Raw genomic sequence first — 24,035 nt, 5'->3', positions numbered from 1 at the left:
CTGGAGGGGCAGAGGGAGTAGTGTCCTCAGCCTCCGAACCAGAATAGGGAGGGAAATCCTGAAGTTCTTCTACAGAGGAATCTGACTCATTGGAAGACTGAACCAAACCCTCCAACTCTGTCTCTACCCTGGGCCTCTTCGCAGGGGGGGGGGGGGCATAGAACCCCTAATTAAAGTAATCAAATCTTCAGCCATCTTGAACATGTGCTTCCTAGGAGCTGGACCCTGGGGACTAGCACCAGCAGGGGCAGACTTAGACTTAGAATGGGCTTTGCTTAGAGAAGGAGGAGGCCTAACTACCCTATGAGGGGAGGGAACCACTGACATCAGAGAAGCACCCTCAGCCTGGCCTAACACAGGAGAAACCACTTCCTGTAGTAACAAAGGCTCCCCTTGAGACTCAGGTAAACTTTCAGAAGGAGCCGCTGAAGTAGTCAGTGGTTCTACAGAACCGGCGTCCGGAGTGGACGACTCATCCTGTTTGGACCGCAAAGACTTTTCTTTGCGTTTCTTAGAAGAACCAGGCGTCGGAGAATCCGACGGCATGTTGTAATTACGTTTACCAAACACCAGCCTAGCACAGTCCAACCGACGTTTAATAGTACGCTTGTTAAAAGTAGCACAAAAGCGACACCCAACAACATCGTGTTCAGGCCCCAAACAAGGAATGCAGAGTGAATGGTAATCCCTATGAGGAATATGTTTCCCACAAGAAATACAGTTATTAACTTTTTCTGACATCCGTCAATACTGAGGCAAGAAAAAGACAAAAGTGTCTAGCAGTACTTAGCCCAACCTGGTCTCCGGTCTGAAACTCGAAAACCGACAATTCCAGAATGCCGAACGGCACTTGCAAATGCTGCTTCTGCTTAGGACCACGCGGCAAGAAAGACTGAGGTTATGGCGTCGGTCATGCGCATTTGTACTGGCACGTACTGACGTCAGTCTCGGGCGCCGATGACCGACACCGGTTCTAGCCCTTTGGTATTCGGGCCGATTGTGGACAGCGGAATACCCATATGTAAGGACTGCAGCAATGGGAGACTAAGAACATCGTACAACTAAAAATTAATCAAACTAAAAATACTCGAACAATGTTAAGAGTGTATTTAAAGTAAACTGATCAAGTTTATCGAGTTAGACTTTTAAGGTTTTAGGATGCTACTAATACTGCATCCTTCATTTAAACCAGGTGAATTATAGGCATTCAATCTGATTTGCCATATAAGTTCAAGTTCATGAAGTCTAAGCACGTCTGGGCCACCCCTTGGATTGCTAAACACTTGGTCGATAACAATGAAGTTAAAACGATGGTTAGGGAATTGTGTAACATGTTCGGCTAGAGCATTTTCAAGTTTTTGTTTCTTAATTGCATACAAATGCTCATAAATACGATTACGAAGCTTTCTTTCAGTTTTGCCAACATAATAAGCTGAGCAGGACTGACACAAAGCAAGGTAAGCGACCATTTTTGAATTACAATTGTTTCTCCATTTTAAATTGTATTGTAGGTTGTTTACACAAAATCTATTAGATTCCAAGATGTGGGCACAGTAGTTACAAGCTTGGCATTTATACATGCCTGGTGTTCTAACTAGCTTCACACTTCTATTTTCATAGTGTGCTTTAAGATTCTTACCTCTTCTGTAAATTACTAGTGGATGTTCACCTACACCTAGATGGACACTATTGTCACTTTTGAAAATATCCCAATTTTTTCTCAAAATCATAAAGCAGTCGCTACTGTTTATATTATAAGTTGTTATAAAAGAGGTGTTATACTTATTTATTTCGTGTTGTTGAACCTCAATTTGATCAGAAAAAGTGTTAGTAAAACTACTTACACTATTAGAAGTACGGGCAAAATTGTTCAAAAGAGGTATATAAAAATGAGTCTGTCGTTTCAAAGAGACATCTATAATTTCATTAATCAAGAGCTCCGGATAACCACGGGTCAAGAACATCTCTAATGAAATCGCATTCATTACGGAAATCATCATCCACAATAGTAATACGAGCTGCACGAACTAGTTGCCCCTTAATAGCCCGCTTCTGGTGGTGCAGGTGGCAACTTGAAAAATGCAACATTGAGTTGCAATAGGTTTTCTTCCTATGAATGGAAGCTGTGTAACCATTTAATACACTATCCTTAGTAAGGGAAATGTCTAAGTTGACTCTATTCTGCAAAAGTACTTGGTTAACATAAAACAAATATGTAAAGACTCATGGATGTTTTTAAGGAGTATTAATGATATAGAGTTAAAGTCTAGATACAACTTTCTAACCATAGACGTGAAAGATTTATATGCTTGCATCCCTCACGTTACAGCTTTGGAATGGGTAAGAGAAATTTTGAAACTTCAAGGGTGTGCTCCAAATGAAATTTTGTTGGTTGAGGAATTACTTGACTTAATTCTTGACAACTTTTTTGTTTTTGAAGGAAGGTTTTTTTCTCCAAACAATTGGTGTAGCCATGGGTTCACCCTGTGGGGCCAGTGTTGCCAATATGGTCATGGCTTACTGGGAACATCTGTATGTATGCAACAATTGTAACTTCAAGGAACATTTTTTATACCCGGTTCCTCGACGATATTTTTATATTACTTGATGGAGATGCAGTATGCAGTGAACTATTAGTTGATTATTTCAATTCTACCACTTCCTTTTTAAAGTTTACACACACTTTCGATTCTTGCTCTATTGCCTACTTAGACATTTCCCTTACTAAGGATAGTGTATTAAATGGTTATACAGCTTCCATTCATAGGAAGAAAACCTATTGCAACTCAATGTTGCATTTCTCAAGTTGCCACCCGCACCACCAGAAGCGGGCTATTATTAAGGGGCAACTAGTTTGTGCAGCTCGTATTACTACTGTGGATGATTATTTCCGTAATGAATGCGATTTCATTAAAGAGATGTTCTTGACCCGTGGTTATCCGGAACTCTTGATTAATGAAATTATAGATGAGGTCTCTCTGAAACGACAGACTCATTTTTATATACCTCTTTTGAACAATTTTGCCCATACTTCTAATAGTGTAAGTAGTTTTTTTACTAACACTTTTTCTGATCAAATTCAGGTTCAACAACATGAAATAAATAAGTATAACACCTCTTTTATAACAACTTATAATATAAACAGTAGCGACTGCTTTATGATTTTGAGAAAAAATTGGGATATTTTCAAAAGTGACAATAGTGTCCATCTAAGTGTAGGTGAACGTCCACTAGCAATTTACAGAAGAGGTAAGAATCTTAAAGCACACTATGAAAATAAAAGTGTGAAGCTAGTTAGAACACCAGGCATGTATAAATGCCAAGCTTGTAACTACTGTGCCCACATCTTGGAATCTAATAGATTTTGTGTAAACAACCTACAATACAATTTAAAATGGAGAAACAATTGTAATTCAAAAATGGTCGTTTACCTTGCTTTGTGTCAGTCCTGCTCAGCTTATTATGTTGGCAAGACTGAAAGAAAGCTTCGTAACCGTATTTATGAGCATTTGTATGCAATTAAGAAACAAAAACTTGAAAATGCTCTAGCCAAACATGCTGCACAATTCCCTAACCATCGTTTTAACTTCATTGTTATCGACCAAGTGTTTAGCAATCCAAGGGGTGGCCCAGACGTGCTTAGACTTCATGAACTTGAACTTATATGGCAAATCAGATTTAATGCCTATAATTCACCTGGTTTAAATGAAGGATGCAGTATTAGTAGCATCCTAAACCTTAAAAGTCTAACTCGATAAACTTGATCAGTTTACTTTAAATACACTCTTAACATTGTTCGAGTATTTTTAGTTTGATTAATTTTAGTTGTACGTTTTTAAAAGTGGGTGGTTACATTGTGATGTGATGTATATGCCTTGTTGATTGGCTTATTAATTGTATTTAACCATGGTTTTATTATGTTATTCTGTATTTGTCTGAAGAAGGTTGTGAATTACCATAAACGAAAAGCGCTTCGAGTGCCTTCCTTTTTACTCTGCTCAGTTGCAGATTATTTAAACCTGCCCAAAACTTCTGAGGGTTACTTTGATTTACTGTCTAAATTACAGTAGTACTGTTTTTTGTCTAATGGATTTTTTTTAGTTTCGGTCCTGGATTGCCTGTATTTAATGTGATCTTGGGGGTCTTTAGAAGAACGCCATAAAGCCCATGGTTTGTTTCCAAGGGTAATTTTGAGTTTAGACTCTTTAGAAAGCCATGGCACAGTTTTTGCCTTTGTTCTCTTTGAACGAACAGGTGCATGCAAATCAAGGATCTCAAGGAATTTGTTAACGTATGCTACTGCTTCCTCTAAGGGGAGGTGTTTTAGAATAGACCAATTACATGAGTTTAGTTCTTGTTGGAATTTGGCAGGGTCAAAGTTTTTATTGTTTCGAACCTTTCTGAGTAAGGGTTGTTGGGAATTAATTGCTTTGTGCTTACATATGTGAGAAGGTGATTGCTTAGGCCATCAGGGAGGGTACCAGAGGTGTACAGTTGGGGGTGATGATTTATGAGTACCCAGTCAAGTATGCTTTCTTTTTGGTTGGGTTTACCTATCCTGGTAGGGGTGGATATGATTTGTGTAAATGCATGCAGGTTAATATGGGTGGTTGGGGATTCTGAGGAACAGGTGCCCCAGTCTATGTTAAAGTCTCCAAGTAGTAGGGTTTCTTGGGGGTAGTGACATGATGGCCAGTGCAGGATATCTTCAAGTGTAGATATATTGTTACCTGGGGAATGTACATACAGAGGATATTAATGCATTTATTTGTATTAAGTTGCAATTTGGTGGCAAGAATCTGAGTTATTAATCTGAGGTGGCTGTATTACATCTATGGTGACATTAAACTCAGATTTATAGAGTACAGCTACCCCACCCCCCTTCCTGGGAGCACGAACAAGCCTGTGTATGTTGTACCCAGGTGGTAACACTTCAGAGAATCTCAGAGTGGACATCCAGAAGTGCATGCAATTCATGTACCTCGTTATTAATGCTTCTAATATTGAGATGACAGACTAGGAGAGAGTTACTTGGCCTATTAATTGTAGGTTTGTAGCTTAGATTGCAAGTAGAGGGGGGGGGTATGTGTATCTGAAGTGGGTGGGCCAGGGTTGGGGTGAATATCACCACCAAGTATTAGGTTAAGTCTATGCTTGGTGATGAACTTCATGAATTTGTTTATTAGTTTGTGGTAGTGTTTGGATCTAGAGCTAATGTGCCTGGGGTTGAGATGTTGATAGACTAAACAAGATGTTGGATAGGACCTGGTACTGTAAAAGTATGGTTGAAGGTGGGAGGATTTACAGCTGGGGTGATAGTATGGCCTTTCGGTACCTGAAATCCCGTGAGAAAAGTACAGTTGTGTACACTTACCATAAATGTAGATGTTAGAGTGCCTTCACTGTTGCAGTCATGACTGTAGGGTTCTCCCCTGCCGGCAGGCAGTCCTCGGTCGGCCAGAATCCCAAAGTCTGGGTCCGGTGTCGGCTGTTCAGCCATGCTCCCTGACGTCAGAGCGCCAGGAGTACAAAGCTGACAGTCGACGCCATGTTCTCCAGTTTTTCTTGCCCCAGATGTCAGGAGTCCCAAAATGAATAAGGTCCCATACCCTTTGCAAATACACCTCAGAAGAATGGTGAAAAAAGGAACCACACAAAAGTAAAAATAAGAGGGGACAGGAGGGAGGGAAACCCAGACTGCAACAGTGAAGACACTCGAACATCTACATTTATGGTAAGTGTACACAACTGTACTATGTTCATCGTGTTTCACTGTTGCAGTCATGACTGTAGGGTAGAATCCCAAAGCAGAATGAAAGGGAGGTGGTCATAAAGAAGAAGGGGCGGCTAAAAGGCCCTGCAAGACTGCAGAATCAAAGCCTGCCCTAGACTTAGAGTAGAGAGGTAGATTGTAGTGCTTTGAAAAGGTATGCACTGAACTCCCAAGTTGCAGCTTCCAAAAAGTCTTTGGCAGGAACTCCCCTGAGGAAGGCAGTGGAAGTGGCAGCAGCTCTGGTGGAATGAGTCCTCCTACTCCCTGGGATTTGCTTTCCATGGTGTGAATAGCAAAATCTGATTCCATGAGCAATCCATTTAGAAATGGTCGGTTTTGAAAATTTCCTGATGTCCTTGGTTCTGTCCAGGTAAAAACATAGTTGTCTGTGTACATCCAAGGAATGTAAGATCCTTTCCCCTTTATTTTGAGGAGTTGGGGAAAAAAGTTGGCAAGTGAATAGTTTGATTTAAAGCCACTTTGGAAACCACCTTAGGCATAAAAGTAGGATTAGTCCTTAAAGACACCCTGTCTTGATGAAAAATAATATAAGGTTCCACAGCCATAAGAGCTTGCAACTCTGAAACTCTCCTGGCAGAGGGCAGAGCTAACAGGATGGCTGTTTTCCAAGATAAAAACTTGATGTCAGAAGTGGCAGCAGGCTCAAAAGGAGGTGAGGTGAGCTTTTCCAAAACATAGTTGAGATCCCAAGCAGGAATGGGAGATCATCTAGGGGGCCTTAAGTTCTTAGCTCCTCTGAGAAACTGTTTCATGAGCTGGTGGGAAAAGATTGGAGGGTCTGTATTATAATGAGCAGAAATAGCAGAGGCATGTATCTTAATGGAAGAGAAAGAGAGACACTTAAGAGGTCTGTCAGGTAAAGTAAAATCAAATGAATGTTAGGAAGAGGAGGATCAGAATCCTGAGCCTGCATCCAGGAACAAAATCTTTTCCATTTTCCTGCATAAGATTTTCTAGCGCTAGGACATCTGGCTTCTAAAATGACATTCATAACCTGCTTGGGTAGGAGAGAATGAATCAAAGACCCTGGATTAACCAGGCCGCCAGGCTGAGAGTTCTGACATGGAGTGTAGAACCTGACCCTGGTGTTGGGACAGAAGGTTCGGAGTCTGTGGCAAACCCCAAGGGGGCTCCAGACAAAGGGTTTTCAGAGTTGGGTACCAAAACTGTCGAGGCCAATTTGGGGCCAGCAAGATTATCATCTTGGGATTGTCCTGTTTGATCTTTAATAATACCCATGGAAGAAGAGGAAGAGGTGGAAAGGCATATCCCAAGAGGTTTCTCCAACTGAATGATAGTGCATCCACTTTCCAAGCCTGTTCGTGGAAAGTCCTGGTGCAAAAAATCTGTAGTTGATTGAGGTGGGATGCAAAGAGGTCTGAGGACATCCCCAGACTGCTGTTATCTTGAATATTTCGGTGTCCAGCATCCACTCGTGTGGGTCCGAAAGGTTTCTCCTCAGACTGTCTGCCAGGAAGTTTTGCTTTCCTGGTAGAAACTGAGCTTGAAGATCCAGATTGCAAGCTAAAGCTGTGTTCCACAGATCCATGGCTAGTCTGCAAAGGGGGTAGGAATGAGATCCCCCCTTGCTTGTTTATGTACCACATAACTGTGGTGTTATCTGTCCGTATCAGTAGTTGTCCTGGTTGTAGAAGATTCCTGAAGGCCAACAGAGCTTTCTGAACGGCTAATATTTCCTTTAAATTGATATGCCGATGCTTTTGATCCTTTGTCCAAAGGCCCTGCAGACAGTTGCCCTGAAAATGGGCAACCCATGCATTATCTGAGGCATCCGTGGTTAGTATCAGAGTGGCAGGAGGCAGACAGAAGGGTTTTCCTTTGTTTAGAGTACATGCCTTGGACCACCAAAGGAATTCCTTTTGAAGACAAGACAGGACGGAGATCAGTATGTCTAAACTGTGGCAATGCCGAGACCATACACTTTTTAGGTACCACTGTATTTTCCTCATATGTAGTCTTGCATATGGTACGAGAAGTATGCAGGAGGCCATGTAACCCAAAGCCTGCAGGAATCTCCTTGCAGATAGCAGAGTTAAAGTTGCCAAGGTTTTGAAAGTTAAAGCCAGCTGTAACTGTTTTTAGTGCGTCAGAAATGCCATCTGGGTTGTTGTGTTTAGAGAAGCGCCCAGAAAAATTATCCGCTGTGAGGGTGTCAAATTTGACTATGTTTACAGTGAATCCCAGGAACTTGAGAAGATTCTGAACAAACTGTAGATGCTGGAGTAAGACATCCTTGCTGTCTGCCTGAATAAGACAGTCGTCCAGATAAGGGTAAATTTGAATTCCCTTGAGTCTGCAATAAGCAAGGGAAGACCCTGGGCGCAGTAGACAATCCAAAGGGCAGCGCAGAGAATTGAAAGTGCCTCGATCCGGCCTTGAACCTTAGGTATTTTCTGCGGTCCTGCCTGATGGGAATGTGTAAATATGCCTCCTTTAAATCTAAAGTTACCATCCATGCATTTTTGGTCAGCATTGGAAGTAGCTGCTGTAGAGTAAGCATCTTGAATTTTGGTATCTCTAGAAACGTGTTCAAGACTGACAGATCCAGAATGGGTCTCCATGAATTTTGCTTCCTGGGGACTAGAAAGAGCCTTGAGTAAAAACCTTGTCCCATCTCTGAAAGTGGAACTAGTTCTATGGCTTTCATAGCCAAGAGAGCTTCCACCTGGTTTAAGGCCTCTGTCCATTGATGTTTTGGAAGATCTGGCCATCCGCTTGGCCTTGGTAGGGTATGAAAATGGAATTTGTAACCTCCTGAAAACCACATCCAGAACCCACTTGTCTTTGGTTATACGAGTCCCAATTTTGGTGAGAGAGAGAAAGTTTTCCTCCGAGAAGGGCTTCCAGGCAAGTTCCTGCAGCCCAACAAAGGGAGTCATTGAGTCTTTATGAGCTTGCGACCTGTCCTCTCCTCCCCTAGGGGTAGAAGCAGTCCACTGTCTTGGTCTATAAGAGGCTTGTGTTTGAGGCCTTCCTCGGGAGCGTCCCCTCTGAGGCCTGTCTGAATTGGGAAAGGACCAATTTTTAGTAGGCCAATTCCCACTAAATCTGGGTGGCTGTACTTGTAAGAAATCTTTAACTGTTTGCATGGATTTTGCCTTTTTCTCCATCTTTTTAATCACCTCTTCAGCTTTAGATCCAAACAAAACATTATGCTGAACAGGAGCATCCAATAATTTAGCTTTTACTTGATCTGGCAAATTTTGTTCCTTTAACCATGCATGCCTTCTAACTACTGTGCCAGAGGCAGCAGCTCTACAAGAAGCCTCCAAGGCATCAAATCCACAGTGTAAACCATGCTTCCCAACTTGTTCAGTGGCATGCATCAAGTCATGTAATTCCTTATCATCTGCACAGGCGGAAATGGAAGTTAGCTTTTGTTTTAAAACAGACAGGAGAAATTGCTGGTATTTCAGCATATAAAACTGACAGTTTAAAGCCCTAATAGATAAAGTAGCAGAAGTGTACACTTTTTTGCCCCATCTTTCTAAAGATCTGGAATCCTTCTCAGTGGGAATGGTTTTTTTTTTAGCAGAAGCAGCCTTAACTCCCTTAGGACCCTGAGAAATGGTTTCAGGGTCAGCAGTAGGGTTCTTGTATAAAAACTGGTGGGAATCAGGAACCCTGTAATATCAGTCAGGCTTAACAGGAGCTGGAGGAAAAGAGTCAGGGGTTAAGTTAGCCTCCGAAAAAGCATCATCCACAATATCCAAAATAGCAGGAATAGCCAGGGGTCTATGTTGGGGAAGAAGAAGAAAATCACTTAGTCTTTTCTTAGATTCCAAATACTCCTGTCCTTCCCAGTGGAAATGTTCCCTCATTTCATGCAAAGTTTCCCCAAAAAAGAAGTCCTCAGGGGGAGAAGCTGAAGGAATGGATTCCTCAGCATCAGAATCCTCATAAGGAGGGAAAGAATATTCTTGGTCAGAAGAAACTGAAGAAACAAAAGCCTGATCAGAGGAGTCATAATAAACTTCCTGCCTTGGCCTTTTATCTGGAGGGGGATGTGAACCCCTAATCATAAGTCCTCCGCCATCTTAAGCAACTGTTTCTGTGACTTGGGAGCCGGATCAGAAGAGGCCTGTGTTGCAGTCTTTGATTTGGAAGGAGTCTTTGCCTTTGTCTTTGGCTTTGCCTTTATTAGAAGCTGAGTAGGCCTGAAACCCCTTCGGAAGCCGGTACCTGCACAGCGGCTCCGGACCCATCCGAAGGAGCATTGTCCGAAGGTCCTGCAACAGAAATATTCAAAGGCCTAGTTGGCTCCTCGTGGGAGTCCGTTTCGGCCATCGGTTCCGAAATGGCAGACAGGGGCTGCAAAAGCGCCTCACTGACTACGGCCGAACCTGAAGCTGGCTCTGGTTGAACGATATAGTCTGATTTGGACCTCGGAGGCCTGTCTTTGTCCTTGCGTCGTTTGTGAACTCCGGTAGCCGGAACTGTATCAGGACGACATTTTGTAATTAAAACGCCTACCGAAGTAATGAAATGCAAAATCGTACCTTCGTTTAATTGTACGTTGATTGAATCTAGCACAAAACCGACAACTAGCTATGTCGTGGTCAGGGCCTAAGCAAGGAATACAGTAAGAATGAAAATCCTTATGAGGTATTTGCTTTCCACATGAAATACAATTATTAACTTTTTCTGACATCGGACTGGAGCAAGAAAAAAAAGTTTCCCCAACGGGGTACTTAGCTTTGAGTAGGAGAAGAAAGTCTTCGGACTGAAGTTTGTTCAGAAAAAATTGTCAGGAGTCAGCCGACCGGCACTTGCAAACTGCTATCACCACACGGCAAGAAAGCCTGGAGAACATGGCATCGGCTGTCAGCTTTGTACTCCTGGCACTCATCAGGGAGCATGGCTGAACAGCCGACGCCGGACCCAGACTTTGGGATTCTGGCCAACCGAGGACTGCCTGCCGGCAGGGGAGAACCCTACAGTCATGACTGCAACAGTGAAACACGATGAACATCTGGTTTTCATACAAGACAAGGAGGTATCGTGCGAACAAGAGGGGTAGTAGAGAGGAGTATATCATTATTTGTGATTCAGCTAGTGAATTAACGAACTGTTTTACCTGGTGATGCAACACCAGAAGATAGAGTGGTGAGGTAAAGGTACTGGAAGGGGGATGGAAGAATGCCAGATGAAAGCTAATAGGTGCTATTAAAATGTAGGTAAAAGAATGGGGGTGGGAGGAATTATCCCAGATGAAAGCAGATAGGATCTAGAAAGTGGGGGAGTGGCTATAGTACTTTAAATTTAGAGGTATTGGGGGCAGGGAGGGGAGCGGAGAGAGCCCAAGCGTAGCGAAGGCGAACATAGCGGCGCTATTGCAGTTTACAAGGTTTCCTAAGGTGTCCTAAAGCTATAAGGTAAGTATTACAACTCTTTAATGCAAGAGTCAGTTTACTTAAGTTACAGGGGAAGGAGGCAAACACTCAGTAGAAAAAAAGAGCCCTATGGCTGACCAAAATGGTGACCTGCTTAATTACACAGCACTGTAAGTGAAAGCTTAACAAATACTTTTTTGTGTGCAACAAGTGTATGGACCAGTCTTGTTCTGCAAAAGACAACTTGTGCCACAAATGTTAAATATTCTGGGGGGGGCAGCACAAGCCAAATGGTCAGGCACAAAACTAGTGGGGTAATCTCCCTGCCTGAAAACTTAGGAATGTCCTTTTTCTACACAACAGAAACATTAAAGTAGGCAACTTTTAAACCAGAACCGACATCCAAGCCCCAGGAAAAATAAGGTCAGGAGTTTTGGAGGGTCAACATTTTGACTTTTGGTACTACTATGAAATGGGTGTCTTCAAAGATTCAAACTGGGTCTCTAGATTTCTTATTTCCTGGGGACCAGTAAAAGGCACAAATATAATCCTGTGCATGTCCTTCCTCAAGGTCTGGTTGGACTGAACCTTGATGCAAAAAAGGTCCTGCAAGAGAGATTACTTCCCTTTATTGTTTTGGCGTATGGGTGTACAGGATGCCTAGCAAGAGGGAAATTTTCCACAACTGAAGGGATGAACTCTTAAATATGTAGTATCTATTTGCCTTGAGCGATTGGTTCCCAATGACTGAAGGAGGCAGCATGACTTCCTCCTACAGGGAAAGAATTGGGTTGGGAAGGGAGGGGTTTCATATAGTCACAGTTGCTCCCAGGGAGGGACTGGTTCCTCACTCTCCCCCTCCCCATAAATACACTACTTGGTTTGTCACTCAATACCTGGGCCTTTCAGTTTTTTTTTTTTTTTTGTAGTTTACACAGAAAGGGCCAGGGATTTACTAGGATAGTGCCTGTTGTGAAGAGAAAGCTAGAATTGTTTAACAGATTTAATCCATTTCCCCCTTTTGTCCAGTTTCTCAAAACACCTTCTCAGCTGGAGTTCCAAAGTAATGCTACTTATTCTAATGGTCATCTGGAAGTTTTGCTTTAATATGGTCTGGCAGTGGTTGAGTGCTTAGCCAGGTAGGTCTGCTTGTTAAGGACACAGTGGCAGCTGTCCTGCATATTGCATCCCAAGGCATTAGTTAGTATCCCGGACACCTGGAGGCCTACACTGCACCTACACTGCACAATTCCTGGATGTTCCTCTCAGTGTGCTTAATCTGTACCCCCTCTACCTTGCTTTATTTGTTCTTGCACTGACGAAGTGTTTGAGCATATGGAACTGGCAATGGCGCTCTCACAGCCAGGGTGACAGAGGTGCATGTTTTCTTGCCAAATACTCCTTGACTGATTACATAGTAGGTTCATAAGTGTGTACTAGGCTAATGGCCCTGGAGCCTTTACAAGCCTAGCCCATAGGACTACCCTGGCATAGTGCATCCGACCTTAGTTTCCAGTGCCTCTGCCAAGCAGAGCCACTGGAGTGATCCCCAGGGTGAATTTCCAGTTTCCCATCCACTCATCAAGAATACTCTTGAATAGGGCCATGAGGTGCTCTGTTTGACATGTATGGGAAGTCTATTCCATAACATGGGCAGTCTCTGGGTTAAGAACCTGTCCCTCCAGCATGTTCTGTTAATTGTGGTAATGAGGTTGTGGTCTCTGGAGTGTGTGGTGCAGAGGGATTGGGATTTCTTTAGATGTAGCATTTCTAACTGAGCTGGGTCAGACATGGCTTTGTAAGTCAAGCAGAGATTGCCTCTAAGTAGCAATATGAGACAGAGAATAGGAGTTTGAGTCTGTCCATATAGGACAAGTGTTTAAGACCAAGGATCCTCTGTGAGGTACTTTTGCGGCCTCTCCAGTTGTTGCAGGTGTCTACTGAGATGCATGCCAAACAGGGCATTGTACTCGATTGGCCTGAGGGAAGAATAGAGGGAGACAATGACCTCTTTCTTCCTGGATGCAAAACCCTTTATGAGATGTGCCACATAGGACTTTCTGACCACAGTGGCAATGTGGTGGTCAAAAGAGAGATTGCTGTCAATTTGTGTTCCCGGATCTCTTATAAACACCTTCTGTGTTCAGTAGACTACCATTGATGTGGTAATTCATGGGAACAGGGCTTTTCCCAGTGGGGATGAAGGTGCGCTTGTGGGCATGCCCAAATTATCCCTTGGAGGACTGAGTTTCTATAGAGATGCTTGTGGAACCAACACATCAGAGAAGCGGTCATGCTTCTTGGGGACAAGGGAATTGGGCTGCAGTGATGTCTAAACACATCATCCAAGGACTTCATAAGCTAGAGATTAGATAATGGACTAGGAGCATGGAAGCTCAATAGCCTTCTGTAGTTTGCTTGCATATGGCAAATTCCATAGACTTTCTATTCTCTTACTGAGTCAGTGCCTTAGTCAGTGTGGCTTAAGATCTTAACTGTGCAAGTGGAAAAATGGTGGGACAGAATAAAATCATGCTTATGTAGTAGATACTCTAGGCCAGGGGAACATGCCACCCCGCTTCATGTTAGACCTTTTAGAAATATGCCAAGTGATTAAAGGTAAAACAAACCACATGACGCTGATTAAAGGAGACTTCACAGTGCAAAACTGGTTTTCCCACTTATGGTTCAAATTAAGTCAGCCAGTCAAAACATTTTACAAAAATCCTTGCAGAACATTAACTGAGCCATGGCCTTACCTTGAACCTTTGGAAGAAATCTTTATAGCCACCCAGTAGAATGTAGAGTTCTGGATAATGCAGATTTGGGTACTCATTGTTTTTCCTATCCTGTTCTCTCACAAACTTGCACCTTTAATGATTGAAATAGAGTTACACTGGTATCAAAATTAAGCCCAGTTACTTAAGCATAGAATGTAGTAAAGTGTATGAACTTACATCCTAGGACCCCGCTCAGATGAAAACTCACAATGGAAGACTAGGATCACCCTCTTTCCAGCCTCAGAAGATATAATCGGCTGCTTTAACAAGCAATTTTCAGCCTCTTCTTCCAAATGGAGATTCAGTGCTCCCTGCAAGTCAAGTTTCAAGCTGATAAGTTAGATATGGCACATTTTAAGCAATCTGTTTACAGTCTAGCTGTACACTTTGAATGCAAAGACAATACAAGATGGGCACCGTTTCTGAACGACTGCTCAAGTGTTCTAAGACATTTGCAAACCAGCTTTGTCTGCTGACCAGGTAAACTCACTACGCCTAAAAACCCATTTTTCCAGGGGGAAACTCAAGCATTAACTGATTTGCTAAGAGTTGCACAACAGGCAAACAGACCAAGAGACTCAAACCTGGTACTACAAGATAAAGTTAATTAAAAAAACTCTGCTTTAAATCTTCTGCACTAAACTGCCAGACACATCCTTGTATCAACGGTTACCTCATGGAATGAAGCAAAATTTTTAGTTGCAATGAAAGTTTTTCAAACTAGTATACACCCCCCTCCAAAACACACATTCTAGCAGGTGGCAGTAAAGATTTTTGTGTTAAAAAAAAAAAGATCCCCATATTACAGAAAGTCACACAACCACAGAATGGCTGCTCCAAGTAAAAGAATGCAAGAGCTTCCATTTGAAATTTTAGTGATCTTCATACAGTTTAATAAATGGAATTTGATCCACTGCCATAAGCCCTATAAAAACTCCTCTTGTTTTGGCAGAGAAAGTATAGTAGACACTACGAAATAAAGCAAGTTTTGAGGATCATTTTCATTCTAGTACTGAAAAGCCTTTAAATCACTTGCTCATAATAATCCAAAGCTATCTACATAAAAAACAAAACCATTCCAAAGATCTTGAAATAAAACCGCATTAAACAGAGTCCTTCCATCGTCCAATAGATTTTCTACCATTTGTCCCAAAAGGTTACCAAAAGCTCAAGAATTCAGCCAACTGCTGGCTCTTAAAACCTCAAGCATATGAGCTCAATGGACTGGAGTCTCTAGTTTGTACTCTAATCCCAAATAAGAAAAAAAGATACCTAGGTCAGTCCTGATTTATGATCTGGTGCCTTGTGACAAGTTGGGGAAAAATATGCTTCTCAGGCAAAACACTAAATTTCTAAATACACACCAAGATCCCCCAGCAAAAGGGACAAGAGAATGAGTACACTCAGCCTAACAATATATGTGCTGAGAGATTACCTGTTGCAGGAAATGGGATAAAGCCAGGTGATGTCACTTGTTCTGTCCAGTTATGTTGCGTAACAGACATTAGAGGAGCCAAGCTAGAGAGAGCATTTTTGTGAAAAATGGAGGGGGGGATAATGTAGAGTTAAGAATGCTGAAATTAACAGAGATCCAGACAGTTACTGAACCCCAGTAAATGCTGTTCTGTGGGCTGTGCATCACTCCACTGGCACCAAGGAAAAAAATTCACTTGGGCATTACTTCTTAGGACTTGGTTTTCTGGATTCTCTTGTTATAAACATGTCTTTAGAAAAAGCACCCAAAGGGTATAATTATACCCTCCAGGCTAAACAGGTTTAGGTTGGACTGCTACGGATATACTAGCAACCGGTTTGTTAAATCCACCTTCTGTGACAGGACAGAAAGATGTGTTTCTTTTTCTCCAGATAAATCTGGAGAGAAAGAAAAAGGTTATGCACTCACCATAACGTTCCGTGTGTGTTGTCCATCTCGCCTTCATTCTGTACTGGTTGGGTTTGGAACCGACCCTCTGTTTCGAATCAGCCTTATACAAAAGCTCAAGGTCTTCCACTAGCTCGTGGCTGAAACCCCACCCCATCATGCCCTAGGAAAACTCTCCAGGATCTTGTTTGCTGGTATAACAATAGGTACCAAATGAAACTATAAAATACATTATAGAGCAATGAAGGTCAGAGAGCATTAATCACCAATTGTATCCGCTCAGTTCTCCGGAAGCCAAAGGATGGGGGGAAGGAGGGTGGGATGCAAGAATGAAGGCAAGATAGGCAACACACATGGAACACTATGGTGAGTACATAACTTCTTTATGTGATTTTGTCTTCTTGCCTTCACTCTACACTGGTTGGGACAGTGTCCCTCGCACCATCTTTCTTCAGAACAGTGGACCCAAGAGAGGTCCTCTTCCTGGAGGTCAAATCCACTTTGTAATGAGTGATAAAGGTACGAGGCCTTGCCCATGTTGCTGCAGCAAAAATGGCATTAATTTGCAGTCTCACCTGAAAAGCAGAAGACGTTGCTATGGCTCTTGCAGAATGACCCTTTACTTTTTCAGGGAGTTTTTTGTTTTGAGATTTGTAGGTAAAAGTAATGCAATCTGATAAGCCATTTTGAAAGTGTAACTTCACTAACAGTTGTCCTATGCAAGTAGAAACGTAAATGTCTATGTACGTCTAGTTGGTGTAGCATATATTCCGCTTTGTTGCCATAGCTGGGGGGAAAATGATAGGTCTATGGATTGGTTCAGATTAGATTTCGAGCATTCTTTGGGTAAAAAAGTACAGTTGTGTACACTTACCATAAATGTAGCTTTATTCACTGTTGCAGTCATTACGTTTGGGTTATCTGCTTGCAGTAGCCCTCAGTCGGCCTAATCAACAAAGTCTTGGGTCCTACATCGGTTGCGGTCTCTTCTTCCGTGATGTCAGGGGTATAAAACATGCAGCAGACGTCATTACATCAGTTTTTCTTGCCCAAGATGTCAGATGCCCCCCTAATGGGAAGCAATTAAATCTATAAATATACAAGGTTATACCTCCAACAAAAAAGCAAATACACCAAAAAAGCTTTTAAGCATTGAAAAGGAGAGAAGAGGTATAGCCAAAAGAAGTCAGGGGACTGGAGGGAGGGTAACCAGGACTGTAACAGTGAATACACTCTAACATCTACATTTATGGTAAGTGTACACAACTGTACTATGTTCTTCGTGTTTCATTGTTGCAGTCATTACATTTGGGTAGATTCCAAAAGCTAAGGATGGGAGGAGGAATTTAGATAGCATAGGACCAGCTATAAGGCCCTGAAAAATTGCAGTGGCAAAGTCAGCTCTGGATTTACAGAAAAATTGGCAAATGGTAATGCTTGGTGAAAGTATGTACAGAACTCCAGAAAGCAACTTCTAGGATGTCCCTGGTAGGTACGCCTCTGAGAAAGGCTGTAGAGGTAGATGCAGCCTGGTTGAGTGGGGTCTGATCCCCTGTGAGATAGGTTTTTAGGTTTTCCATGGTGCTTATAGCAGAAATGAATGCAATGGCCTATCCATCTGGAGATGGTTTGCTTTGAAATAGCCTTCCCCTCTGTCCCTGCAGCAAATGCCACCAGCAGTTCAGATTTCTTTTGAGGTTTACGCCTATCCAAGTAGAATCTAAGTTGTTTGTGCACATCTAAGGAGTGCAGTATCCGCTTCCCTTTGTTCTGTGGATTAGGAAAGAAGGTTGGCAAATGAATGGACTGATTATTAAAGGCCACACTGGATACCACCTTTGGCATGAAAGAGGGATTGGTCCGGAGGGACACCCTGTCCCCATTAAAGATGATGAAACCCTCCACTGCCATGTAATTCAGATACCCTTCTTGCTGAAGTGATGTCTCAAAAGAAAGCTGTTTTCCAAGAAAGGAATTTTAAATCTGCAGTGGCAGCTGGCTCAAAAGGAGAAAGGGTGAGTTTCTCCAATACAAAGTTAAGGTCCCAGGCTGGAGTTAGAGCTCTCCTGGGTGGTCTTAAATTTTTTTGGCCCCTTTGAAGAACTGCTTGAGCAGTGGATGAGAGAAGAGGGGAGGTTCTGTGTTATAATGAGCTGAAATGGCTGAGGTGTGAATTTGAGGAAAAAAAAAAAAAAAAAAAAAAAAAAAAAAGAGGCTCTTGTGAAGCATCTCAGTTAAGTATCGTAAAATCTGAGGTAAATTGGGCACTGCTGTGCTCATCCCTTGAGAGTGATTCCAGGCACAGAATATTTTCCATTTTCAGCATAAGATTATCTAGCACCAGGCCTCCTTGCCTCTAAAATGACATCCATCACTGGTTTACTGAGGGATGGTAAAGGAGAGCTTGGGTAATGATCCAGGCTGCTAGGGTCAGTGTTTGAAGCAGTGTGTGCAGAATCTGGTTCTCCTGCTGAGACAGCAGGGTAGGAGTCTGAGGTAGGTTCCATGGGGCCAACAGTGACACTGCACAGCAGGGGGTACCAGTGTTGGCATGGCCAGTCTGGTGCAATCAAAATCATCCTTGGTTTGTCTTGTTTGATCTTTAGTAGTACTTTGGAGAGCAGAGGAGGAAAGGCATAAATGGATAGGTTTTTCCAGCTGAAAGACAGAGCATCCACTTTCCAAGTTTCTGTAGGGAGACCTTGCACAGAATTTTTCCAATTGATAGTTCTGGGGGGAGGCAAACAGGTCAATATCTGGACTCCCCCATTTGCTTGTCAACATGTTGAAAATAAAGAAGTTATGCTTCTACCATAATGTTCCATGTTAGCTGCCTTCTTCTCGCCTTCTTTCTTGCTGGTTGGGTTCGGAGCCGATCCTCGGCTCCGACTCTGCCATCTTCAAAAGCTCGAGAGCTGCATACTGGCTCGAGGCCACCCCATATCCCATGATGCCTGGCGCTAGATACCCAGATCTCATTTGGTAAGATTAACTGCAGACATAATAAGGAAAGGATCCTATCCTGGAATATATAAAACCTCCAGATAGGCTACTAGACAGAAAAGAATAGCCAGAGAAGACTCGGCCAGTGAAAAACCATAAGGAACTCTTCTCGGCCTACAAGGATAGGGGGATGGAGGGTGGGACGCAAGGAAGAAGTAAACTAACATGGAACGTTATGGTAGGTACATAACTTCTTTATGTTAAGTTGTCTATCTCGCCTTCATTCTTGCTGATTGGGACAGCGTCCCTAGCACCTAAAATCCTGGGTGGCTCATCGGAAAAAACTCTTCAGGAAGTACAGTTTTGTACTTACCATAAATGAAGATGTTAGAGTGCGCATACAGCTGCAGTCATCACACTTGGGTTATCTGCCGTCAGGCGGGTCTTCGGTCAGCCGAATTCCAAAGTCTAGGTCCGGCGTCGGTTGTCGTCGCTTCTTCCCTGACGTCAGTGCGGCAGGGGTATAAAAGAGGCAGCCGACACCATTTTCTTCAGTTTTTCTTGCCCCAGATGTCAGGTGCCCCCAGAAAGGAAGGCAATACATGATGTTATGCAAACATACATAAGTAGATAAATGAAAACAGTAGTTGCAAGCAGTAGTTGCAAGCAAATACACCATATAGGAATACCCCAAATAGGTTGTTTGTATGTTAAAGGTGTTTGTCATGAGCTCTGTCCTAAGACGGGATGGAGGGAGGTTAACCTGGACTGCAGCTGTATGCGCACTCTAACATCTACATTTATGGTAGGTACAAAACTGTACTATGTTCTTCGTGCATACAGCTGCAGTCATCACACTTGGGTAGAATCCCAAAGCTAAGTAAGGGTGGCTGGTACTAAGCGGAATTAGGAGGGGCTAGAATGCCCTGCAGGACTGCTGTGGCAAAGCCCGCTCTAGATTTTGAGTATAGTGGAAGGTGGTAGTGTTTGGTGAAAGTGTGCACTGAACTCCAAGTAGCTGCTTCCAGAATGTCCTTGGTAGGGACCCCCCTGAGGAAAGCTGCTGAGGTAGCTGTAGCCCTGGTGGAGAGGGATCTGATGTATACACGCACGGATTTTCCATGAAATGAAAAACAAAAGCGTATGCAGTGGGCTATCCATTTTGAAATAGTCTGTTTGGAAATGGCCTTTCCTTGAGCACCTGTAGCATAGGACACAAAGAGCTGCTCAGATTTCCTGAATGACTTTGTTCTGTCCAAGTAATAACGAAGATGCCTGTGAATGTCCAAGGAGTGGAGTATCCTCTCCCCTTTGTTCTGGGGATTTGGATAAAAGGTAGGTAAATGAATAGTCTGATTCAACGCCACACTGGATACTACCTTTGGCATGAAGGTAGGGTTGGTTCGTAAGGAAACCCTGTCCTGATGGAAAATGATGAATGGTTGTACAGTCATGAGGACCTGTAGCTCCGAAACCCTGCGTGCTGAGGTAATAGTCAGAAGCAAAGCTGTTTTCCACGACAAGTATAGTAACTCTGCTGAAGAGGCCAGCTCAAAAGGAGGCAGTGTCAGCTTCTCCAATACGAAGTTGAGGTCCCAAGCTGGAGCTGGTGGTTTCCGTGGAGGTTTTATATTTTTTGCCCCTCTGAGGAACTGCCTTGATAGAGGATGTGAGAATAAAGGAGGATCCGTATTGTATTGTGCTGAAATTGCTGAAGCGTGGATCTTGATGGAAGAGAAGGAAAGGACACTGTTTAACATCTCAGCTAGGTACTGTAAAATCTGAGGTATAATTTATTACCCAAAGATTCTGGCCCTTTGCTTGATTCCAGGAGCAAAATCGTTTCCATTTGGCGGAGTAGGTTTTTCTAGTAGAGGGTCTCCTGGCCTCCAAGATGGAGAGGAAAGCCTGTTGGCAAATTAAGGTATTTTCCATGCAGCTAAATTTGGAGTTCTGAGCTGGCTGTGAAGGATCTTGTAGTTGTGCTGTGACAACAGAAGAGGAACTTGAGGTAGGATCCATGGTGGTGAGTGTGACAGGTTCTTTAGGAGAGGATACCAGTGCTGTCGTGGCCAGTCTGGAGCAATGAGAATCATTTTTGGCCTCTCTGCTCTGGTTTTTAATAGGACTTTGGTCAGTAGAGGCAGAGGCGGGAAGGCGTAGACTGTCAACGCTGTCCAGCTGAAAGATCGTGCTTCCACTTTCCATGCCTGCAGATGATAGGTCCTTGAGCAGAATGTTTCCAGCTGGTAATTGCAGTGGGAGGCAAATAGGTCTATGTCTGGCTGTCCCCATGCTTGAGTTATCTTTGAGAAGACTTGAGGATGCAACTTCCATTCGTGAGGGTCTGTCATATTTCTGCTTAAGTTGTCTGCCAGAGTGTTTTCCTTCCCTGGCAGGTATTGTGCCTGTAGTTGAACTTGTAATTCCAATGCTGTGTTCCACAGGGTCATAGCTTGCCTGCACAGGGGGTATGAATGCGTCCCTCCCGGTTTATGTACCACATGACTGTGGTGTTGTCTGTCCTCATCAATAGCTGGCCCGGTTGCAGTAGGTCCTTGAAATTCATAAGGGCATTTTCCACAGCTAGCATCTCCTTTTGGTTGATGTGTAGGTGCATCTGTTTTTGGGACCATTTTCCCCGGATGCACTGGTCTGCCAAGTGTGCTCCCCATGCGTAGTCTGAGGCGTCTGTTGTGATGACTTGCCTTGCTTGTGGTATACAGAAAGGGAGACCCGTGTTTCTTTGGCATGCTTGAGCCCACCACAAAAATTCCTTTTGAAGGCATGGAATTAGTGGTAAAATTGTTTCCAAGCTGTGTTTATGTTGAGACCATAAGTTTTTTAGGTATCATTGTAGTTTCCTCATATGCAGCTTTGCAAATGGTATTAGTAGAATGCAAGATGCCATGAACCCCAAAGCCTGCAGGATTTTCCTTGCAGTTAGCCTGGTTAAAGTTGCCATTTTGTTGAAGTATTGAGACAGTTGCCCTCGTTTGTCTGGCGTGAGGTAAGCCATCTGGGCCATTGTATTTAAGCTGGCACCCAGGAAAATTATCTGTTGAGAGGGTATTAGTTTTGATTTCTTTTTGTTTACTGTGTACCCCAGGCAATTTAACAGTTTTATTACAAACGCCAGATGTTGCAATAGAATGTCCTTGCTGTCCGCTTGGATGAGGCAGTCGTCCAGATATGGGTAGATTTGTATTCCTCGTCTGCAGAAAGCAATTACTGATGCCAGGCATTTCGTAAACACTCTGGGTGCAGTAGATAAGCCAAAGGGCAATGCACAGAATTGATAATGGGTTGAACCTGCAAGAAATCTGAGGTATCTTCTGCAATCTTGTCTGAAAGGGACATGCAGGTAATGCCTCCTTGAGGTCCAACGTTACCAGCCAAGACTCCTTGCCCAGCATGGGAAGAAGCTGCTGTAATGTGAGCATCTTGAATTTTGGTACCTGTAGATATGTGTTTAGAATAGATAGGTCTAAGATGGGTCTCCAGTCTTTGTCCTTCCTTGGTACCAGAAATAGTCTTGAATAAAAACCTTGACCTTGTTCTTTTGCAGGTACCTCTTGAATTGCTTTCATATCCATGAGAGCGGAAATTTGTTTTTGTGCAGGTTTGGCATGCCCCTGTGCCAGTTTTTTGAAAATAAGGCCAGTTTTCCGCCCAAAGGTGCTGCCATTATAGCTTTGTTTGGCAGGCCAAGGGGAAAGTCATTGAGTCTGTTTTCTAAATGACTGTGTTCTGTCTTCTCCACCTCTTGGGGCTGGTGATTGCCAATGCCTGGCTCTGTAAGATCCTTGAGGTTGTCCTCTGCCCCCTTGGGCGTCTGTATCTACCCCTTTGGGGTCTGTCCGTGGCTGGAAAGGACCAATTTTTTGAAGGCTAGTTTCTGCTGAAGCGTGGAGGCTGCACCTGCAAGAAATCTTTAACTGTTTGCATAGATTTAGCTTTTTCCTCCATTTTCTTTAGTACCTCCTCAGCTTTAACACCGAACAGTACATCTTCTTGTAGTGGTGCATCTAATAATTTTGCTTTGACATGATCTGGTAAGGTTTGTTCTTTGAGCCAAGCGTGTCTATGTATGACAGACCCCGTTGACAGCAGCTCTGCATGAGGCCTCTAAAGCATCAAAACCACACTAAAGGTATGCTTCCCTACTTGTTCTGCTCCATGCAACAAATCCTGCAACTCTTTCAAATCAGGTAGTTCTGTTTGTGTCATTTTGCTTTTCAGCTGAGATAGCAAGAACTGCTGGTACTTTAACACATGAAATTGACAGTTTAATGCCCTCATGGTTAAAGTGGCTGATGTATACACCTTTTTCCCCCACCTTTCCAATGCTCTGGAATCTCTCTCTGAAGGTAAAGGGTTTTTAGCAGTAGAGGCCTTAATCCCCTTGGGACCCTGAGAAATAGTTTCTGGGTCAGCAGAAGGGCTTTTATAAAGGAACTGGTGAGAATCAGGAACCCGGTAATATCTGTCTGGTTTAACAGGGGCAGGAGGTAGAGAGTCTTGATTAAGACTGGCTTCTGCGTGCACATCATCCAAAATATCTAAGACAGGAGGAATAGCTAGGGGCCTATGCTGGGGAAGCAGCAGAAATTCCCTGAGCCTTTTCTTGGAAATCTGAGTAATCCTGGCCTTCCCAGTGGAAGCGTTCTCTGTATGTAGTGTTTCCCCAAAAGAGTAGTCCTCGGGGGGGGGGGGGGACCGAGGGAATAGACTCCTCAGCATCAGAGTCTTCAAAAGGGGAATAGGCGTAATCCAGGTCCTCAGAAAGGCCTGAGGTAATAGATGCCTGATCTGAGGAAGGGTAGTCTTCCTCCATCCTGGGTCTTTTGTCTGAGGGGGGTTGAGAGCCCCTGATGAGTGAAATCAAATCCTCGGCCATTTTAAGCATCTGTTTTTTGGGCATGGGACCTTGAGAGGGGGCTTGAGGACCCTGTTTTTTAATTTTCATTGGAGCTTTAGATTTAGTGAATGATTTAATAGATAAGGTGGTAGGCCTGAAAACGCCTTCAGAAATGACAGGCCTTGCTAAACTTTTTCTCCGCCAAGAGTGGTGTCGGTATCTGCAGTGGGAATGGAGACAGAGGAACCTGCGACCTCGGGTACTGAAGTCACCGGTAATAAAAGTTTCATCGGTAGTCAGGGGCTGCGTAGGCGTCTCGCTGAGAACTGGAGAACCGGTAGTTGGCCTTAGCATGGTCTCAGTACTCTGTGCAGGCCTCGGATGTCTGTCCTTATCCTTGCGTTTTTTGCCTAAAACTAGC

At 43.3% G+C, this 24,035-nt stretch overlaps 1 protein-coding gene across 2 annotated transcripts in view; it reads right to left on the bottom strand.

The window, feature by feature from the left end:
• CDC25B (cell division cycle 25B) overlaps nucleotides 1-24,035 on the bottom strand; it is a 303,696-nt gene that overhangs the window by 14,363 nt on the left and 265,298 nt on the right. For both annotated transcript variants that reach the window (XM_044064076.1, XM_044064077.1), the window contains exons 14-15: nucleotides 14,106-14,239; nucleotides 13,908-14,019 (exon numbers count right to left, since the gene is read on the bottom strand). In XM_044064076.1, coding sequence (XP_043920011.1) covers nucleotides 13,908-14,019; nucleotides 14,106-14,239 — 246 coding nt within the window. The remainder of the gene's footprint in view (nucleotides 1-13,907; nucleotides 14,020-14,105; nucleotides 14,240-24,035) is intronic.

Source organism: Protopterus annectens, chromosome 2.part2 (genome assembly GCF_019279795.1).
Source record: "Protopterus annectens isolate FY-2018-M chromosome 2.part2, PAN1.0, whole genome shotgun sequence".
Lineage (NCBI taxonomy): Eukaryota > Metazoa > Chordata > Ceratodontiformes > Protopteridae > Protopterus > Protopterus annectens.
Note: the sequence above shows the minus strand (reverse complement) of the source record. Positions and strands in the feature narration are given on the sequence as shown.